Source organism: Primulina tabacum, chromosome 13 (assembly GCF_025594145.1).
Source record: "Primulina tabacum isolate GXHZ01 chromosome 13, ASM2559414v2, whole genome shotgun sequence".
NCBI classification, from domain to species: domain Eukaryota; kingdom Viridiplantae; phylum Streptophyta; class Magnoliopsida; order Lamiales; family Gesneriaceae; genus Primulina; species Primulina tabacum.
Window position 1 is genome coordinate 19,055,919 of NC_134562.1, and position 6,953 is coordinate 19,062,871.

The 6,953-nt window shown below is 38.4% G+C and overlaps 1 protein-coding gene across 1 annotated transcript; it reads right to left on the bottom strand.

The window, feature by feature from the left end:
- Positions 1 to 441: 441 nt before the first annotated feature.
- Positions 442 to 6,301, bottom strand: LOC142523446 (coatomer subunit alpha-1-like). The gene is made up of 3 exons (XM_075627252.1): positions 5,838 to 6,301; positions 4,523 to 5,017; positions 442 to 3,766 (listed from the first exon to the last, which is right to left on the bottom strand). The coding sequence occupies exons 1-3, from the start codon at positions 6,043 to 6,045 to the stop codon at positions 822 to 824; spliced, it is 3,648 nt and encodes a 1,215-aa protein (XP_075483367.1). The 5' UTR covers positions 6,046 to 6,301; the 3' UTR covers positions 442 to 821.
- Positions 6,302 to 6,953: the final 652 nt, after the last annotated feature.

Genomic DNA, 6,953 nt, shown 5'->3' on the forward strand with positions numbered 1-6,953 from the left:
TGAACAAATTTAATCTCTTCACTAAATGAATTGAGACCCTAACGATAAATACTAATATTATATTAAAAATTAATATACAAAGAACAACTGTCCAGTGAGTTTAAATAAAAAAAATTATTTATTCGAAAAGTGTTATTAAATTATTATACTTGTATTGATATTTTTTGCAGGACGACTAGAGCGAGATAATTTAAAATTCTAATGTTCAAGACTTAAGGTATGTTTATTAAAAAAAGATTGTATGATGATAACAAAAACATTAAGAAAAACAACGAAGAATTAAATTGAATGCAACTACTGTGTTTAAAAAAAAAGTAAGTTTTGTTACTGATCTAACATTTTGGTATAACAACTAAAATTGAGGTGTTGATATTTTTATAATTACATCTGCAGAGCACGTCTAAATTCTAATAAATCAGGCCAAGGTAAATCAGATTAAAAGGCATAGAGAATGAATTGGGACAACAACAAAAATATGTCTATTACATCTTCAAAAATAGCAATGAGACCCAACATACTAGACAGGGGCAGAAGTACAGTTTCCCACGTTTAGGCAGCACACTAAATTCCCACACGGCTTAAAAAAGGTGTTTAAAAAAAAAAAAAAAAACCTTGCTTAACATTATTACAATGAAAATTGTAATCATAAAAACAAAAAGGCGTGAAAGGAGGGGTTGTTGATCAAAGTGATTACATGGATGAAAACAAGTATAAAACATATATAAATCCGAATCTGCAATTCCTACCTCTTCGTTTGTCCTTATAGCTCCAGGCCGAGAATGTTTTTGTAACTGCAACGAAAAATCGCAATGAATGTCTAATCATCTTTGTGTAGGAGAACAACGCAAGCCAGATGCATCGGATCCAACCACGGAAAGGTCACAAACGGTGCAAAGCTGACCTTCCTGAGATGGGACAAAGTGTGTGCTGCAGTAGGGGCAAGTTACGTCTCTCTGCCCTCGGTATATGGGGACATACGTGGCTCCACACAACAAAAATGGGTTTCTGAAATCATAATTCAACCGTGTAGCATCTGTCATATTCCTTCCGGCAGCCTGCAGAACCTGTCGAGCCGTTCGGGCTTGATTTTCATTACTTGGGTTGGTTTCCAGAAGTCGATTGGCAAAGTTGGCAGCAGTGCTCAGATTTTGGGCCTTGTAGCAAACAGTCATGGCATTCAATAATGCAAGTCGAGTGTGAGGAAGCTGGAGGTTGCAGTGGGTGAAATAGGCAGCAAGTTCCAGCTGACGAACCGGGTTGTCCCTCAATTCCCTCCTCTGAAGCTCCATCTTCAGACCCAAAACATACTCCTTTACTATGACAATCAACTCCTTAACTTCGTCCACTTCTCTACGCGTTTCAACCACAATCAGTGGGATTGCATGAAGAATAGATTGAAAAACTCTAAGAGCTTCGGAAAACTTTCCAGCAGTCGTAGACCTGTAACCAGCCTTGAGCTTCTCATCTAATTGAGAGAAATTAAACACAAGCGCAGGGGGGGACCGCACATTGGGACTCGCTAACTCGTTCCAACCCCTTTCCACTGCCACTGATATCACCGGGGCCGAGGAGAAGGCCCGTAGGTAAGTGTGACTGCCCGTGTGAATGTCAATGAAAAGAGACTTCAAAGGAGAGAAATTCTTTATCCCTAACTGACGGCTCAATAGGCGCATTGCTGTGTCAAAATCTCCAGCAGCAACATGTTCAGCGGCGAGAGACGATCTTTGAACCCAAATCTGGCTTACGGGCATACCAGGGGTCGGGGTAACAAATACGGAAGAACGTGTGTGTGGAGCTGTCCTTGGAGAGTCAGCATCAGGGGGCAGATCCAAGTCCTCCAGACCCCATCCTCCCTCTTCATTCTCCCCTTGATCATCCTCATCCTCTAGCAATGCCTTAATGTACCCATTCTGCATATTGTCCACCTCACTGATATCCAAGCCCTCGCCCCAATAAGCATCTGCAGCCTCTGCATAATCCTCATGTCCGTCTCGGACAGTATCATCAAGGCCACCTTCAAAAATTCCTTTACTGACCATTAACAATGGCCAATCGCCAGCACATAAGACCGGATTCGGGGGTGTTAATAGGTTAGCTTTCTTCCTCGGTAAAGAAGGAACATTATCCCCAAGTTCCCCAGCTATACGCTTGGCAATGTCATTGAGCCCATGGATTTTCGCCGTGACGTAGGCAAGAGGCAGATGACCTGCATTTTCCAGAATCTTTACTCTCTCCTGGACATCACCAAGATACAGTGCATCGTGGAACTGGCCCATAACATCGTTCTTGACCTCAGCAATCCTCATCATTTTAGACAATTTCTCATGATTACCAGTTATCAGATAATGAAAGGACAGCCTCCCAAAGTTTTTGGTCTTCTGGTATGCATATTCAACAATCCCAGCATTTCCCTGACGAAGGGCCTCCACTCCTAGCCTATACCAGTGGTCTTTCTCATCAATCTTCTTAGCAGATTCAAGGGCTTTCTCGATGTTACCACTTTCAAGGGCTAAATTAAAGCGAGTTCTTTCATCCTTCACAAAGTAAAGGGCAACTTGTGGGAAGCCCTTTTGCTGCAGATAAGCAATCATGGCCTGTCCACAGAGTTCAGATTTTTTTATCATGCTCATCACTTGATCATATCTCTTCCCAAGCAGAGATAACTTAAAGATATATTCTGTTGAATCGATAATTATAGGACGGTTCTTCCCCTCTCTGTCCAGGCAAAATATTGTGTTCCCATATATTTTTGTAACATATACAGGGACATCCAATGTCTTAATAATTCCACTGTCCCCATTTGGAAGACAATACTTGATGTGTGTGAGTGTAGTATAGATGAAGACACCATTATCATCCCATGCTCCACTCTTGACACGAATAGTCTCATGAAGAGTGCAGCGGTGCACAAGCTTTTTATCAGCAACAATAATAGAGTGCTTGCTCAATAAAGCAACAGAGTCCATATCAGGAGACCAGGCCACATACCTAACAAATGGAGTTTGAAGATCTCCAAGAATATTCCTTTGTTGTAGATCAAAGATCACAACCCTGTCCTCAGCCCTGCAGAGCAGATTTCCAGTACCCGCATAGAATAAAGCATCAGCGGCAATAGGTAGAACACTCTTTTTCACTATTTCATTTTTCAGGTTCTTGACCAAGACCTGATTGCTGCTCTTTTCCAGCACAGCAAACCTATTTCGAGCCACAAAAACTGCTGATCCTCCAACACCTCTTTTTGCCTCTTGACCTGTGTCACCTCTTCCGGAGCTGTCTTTAGGAACAACATAGAGTTCATATGATCCCCCATCCACATCAGAGCAGACCAATACAGCATTCTCAGTAGGACTGTAAGAAAAGGTTCGAGGCCCTTGATTTAAACTATTAGAACCAGCGCGACGAATTGGTATCAGCTGAGTATCTTTCTGAGATGAATATTCAAAGGACCGTAGAAACCGATCCTTGACATAGAAGACTGAATCACCACTAACCGAAAAGGCAGGGCGCTCTCTCTCCAACTTAAAAACAATCATGCCACTGTCATGACCAGCAGCCAGAAGATTCATCTCAGGATGGGCTGAAAGAATCCAGAATCTATCATGCTCCCTACGAAAAGTCTGCAGACCAGTTCTTTTTGTAGCATCCCAAATTCTGATACTCTTGTCCTCTGAATTCGAAACAATGATATCTTGTTTTGTATGGAACAAAACACATGACACATTGTTCATGTGGCCTCTCAATGTATCAACCTCCCAAGCTTTATTATCTGCAGACAAAATAAATCAAATATCAGCTACTGAATATTGACAAACTCAAATATCCATACAACTAGAAGGCAGTATACAATACTTTAATAAAATTCCATGTCATACCGACCATAACTGAAAAGAGAAAGTTCACATTCACATGCCATTACACTCAAGAAAAGCTACATTCAATTTCTTGATCCCTGAGGAAGGAATAAAAATCTCATGATCTACAAATAATATTTTGAGGGTTGATTTGGATTATCAGAATCATCTGACCAGATAATAAACTACATTATGCATTTCAATCATCCGAGTCTTTCCAATTGGACAGAAGCTAAATTAGTTGCTTACTTGAGCTTATATCATCCACTAGTCCCAACTAATCTCCCTTACCGCTTTCCCCATGTCTCTCGTGAAATTGGCAACATTTAGGTAATTGAAAATAGGTCTTTAACCAACTTTAGAAAATAAATAACGCTTCATTCAGATCTTCACGATTACAAATCAGCCTACAACTACTAAAATGACAAAAAGGAAGCTGCAGAGATCAGAAACCTAAACATTGTTTTGTAGTGGAAGGAAAAAAATTTGTGGCATGCAAAAACAGATATTTTGATCCAACCTTTGTATAATATAATAAAAGTATTCACCCATCATCACAGTTAAATATAATTTTATGCAATAATACATAAATTTTGTATGAATTTCCGAAAATAACAAATATCTTTCTAAATAGTCCAAAAGCTATATCAAGGAAAATCAGTTTAGCATACCATTCATGCGCCAGATTTTCACCTGGCGGTCGTCTGCTCCGGAAACTATCAGAGGGAGAGTGGGATGGAAGGAAGCCCAGTTTACCCCTCTATCATGGCCTTCCAAGACATACTTGACAACAGAATCAACCCCACCAAAGAAATCTTTGTTTATTTGAGACAATCGCAATATGTCATCAGCAGGAGATACTGTTTTTTTCCTCAAGGCACCGATATCCCAAACGCGTACTGTCTGATCCAAGGAAGCTGACACAACCAAGTCTTCTTTGGGGTGAAATGATGCGCACATTACATAATGATTGTGCCCAGTCAACACAGAAATGCAAGTTCGTGACTGCCAATTCCATATTCTAATTGTTTGATCATCACTTGCGCTTACAATCCAGGGACACTCGTGATGAAATTGAACTGTCCGGATATAGTCAAGATGACCCAAAAGGGTAAATAGACACCTATGCGATTTATAATTCCACACCTTTATCTTGTAATCATCACCTGCAAAGATATATGCATCTTAATTCCAACACATAAACCAAGCTACATGAAACATAGCCTATCGCTTTCCAAAAGGGACAGATCAACAAATTTTGTTCTTGAAAGATCAAAAGGCCATTTTTCCAAATCAAATGTAACATGCAATTCAATGTTTTAAAATAAACAGAGGATGATTAAGTTCGAAAACGGGTTCAATATCAATCAACAGAGAGAGCAAATTGAAAATAAGAAAGATATATCCAATGTAACAAAAATACATCAGATATCAACAAAGTGACGCAGATTGAATTTTTTGGCTATCAAAACTCTACCCATACCCCGGGGTCATATCATGTGCTGAAGACAGTTAAACTTAAAACTTTGCCTAACAACAAGAACAAGATGATCAGATCTACCTAAATCAAGATTCTCCTTTTCAGGCGAGCCAAATTGCCTAAAGTTAAACCAAGATCGATCAATAATCTGAGTTATCTAAGCTGCATATTGCAGTGCTTCCACATTACAAGTCCTTGTATGGTAACTAGGGAATTGATAAAATTCCAATCTTTAAGGATCATGGTCGATCACGAAAACAACTAAACGTAGCTTTCAAAAATAAATTTAGAAATAATTGAATATCAAATGCACTTAGAGAATTACATACAAATTAATACTACCCATATTCAAAATTCTAATAAACACTGACCACAAATCTAATAGTAACCAACTAAATAAAAACGGCAGGACCAGCTCATAAAACAGTGTCAATTCCACCAAGACACATAATTACACCAAACCAAGCAGAATTCAGAGTGAAAATACAAATTCCGATAAATCAGACCTCCGGACACGAAAAGCGGCTGCGTCTTATGAAAATGGACGCCGCGAACGGGTCCATCGTGCTCGTCGAACCGATCAATGAGCGTGCCCATCCGGTAATCCCAGAGCTGGATCACTCCGCTGTGAAGACTCGCCAAGATCCATGGCCTCTTGGTGTGGAAACTCAGACCCTTCACTCTATTACTCTTCGTCTCGAACTTCGTCAGCATTTTCTCTGTACAATCCTTGTCCTAGAAAAAAATTCACACGCCGAAACAAGATCCGAATCCAATTGAAAAATTCGAAACCCCGGTTGAGATTCACGATCTGAAATCGATTCGTATCTGTGATGAATCGAGCCTTCTTCCTCGAATCGAAGAGGTAGGGGGTGTAGGTTAACGCAGAGTGAAGAGAATTGTCATGTGATGGGATCCGAGAATTGAGAGATTTATCATACGATCGATCGATCGATCGAGTATAATTGAATAAATCATTTGTGAATACCCAAATTTATTCTTAAATGGAAAATTAAATGTGTCCTGAAAGAAAGTTATTCACTACAAATTTTATTTGAGCATATGGAAAAAGTTAAAATCGTGGTGTTGTATGTTTGCTTTAGTTAGTAAAACTTTGATTTGATTTATTTTTTGTTGTAATTATATGGAAAGGTTATAATTATGATGTTTTATATTCGCGATAAGAAAAATATATATTTATCTTTAATAGATGTAGATCCTGCCATTCACATTATTAATAAAATATTTTTTTATTCAAATATATGCATATTTTACTATCAAATATCTGGTCAAGTCAAATTGTGAGTTTAATAATATCATTCATTTAAATAAAATTATTTATAATTTTCTAATAACTTTTTCTCTACATTAGTTAATTCATATGTAATTTAATATTATTGTAATGGCTAATTCGTATCGTATTAGGATCGGTTGAAGGGTCAAAGTGTTTAGAATTGGAGGTTGAATTAATATTTTAAGATTTTTGGCTCTTTTTAAAAATAATGAATCAGTTTAGTAACAAATTGATTTCAGAAATCTTACTGTCGATATCAGTCAGTTAACTAGTTTAAATGCGGAAATAAACTAACTGATTGATTGAATACTCAAAGAATAATTGAAAT

What these genes read in the sequence shown, in the direction of transcription:
- LOC142523446 (XM_075627252.1), bottom strand. Translation starts at nt 6,045, where the DNA reads ATGCTGACGAAGTTCGAGACGAAGAGTAATAGAGTGAAGGGTCTGAGT. An exon ending in GCCGCTTTTCGTGTCCGGAG is followed by an intron (nt 5,018 to 5,837) that starts GTCTGATTTATC and finishes ATATCTTTGCAG; the next exon opens with GTGATGATTACAAGATAAAG. An exon ending in GAAAATCTGGCGCATGAATG is followed by an intron (nt 3,767 to 4,522) that starts GTATGCTAAACT and finishes TTTTGTCTGCAG; the next exon opens with ATAATAAAGCTTGGGAGGTT.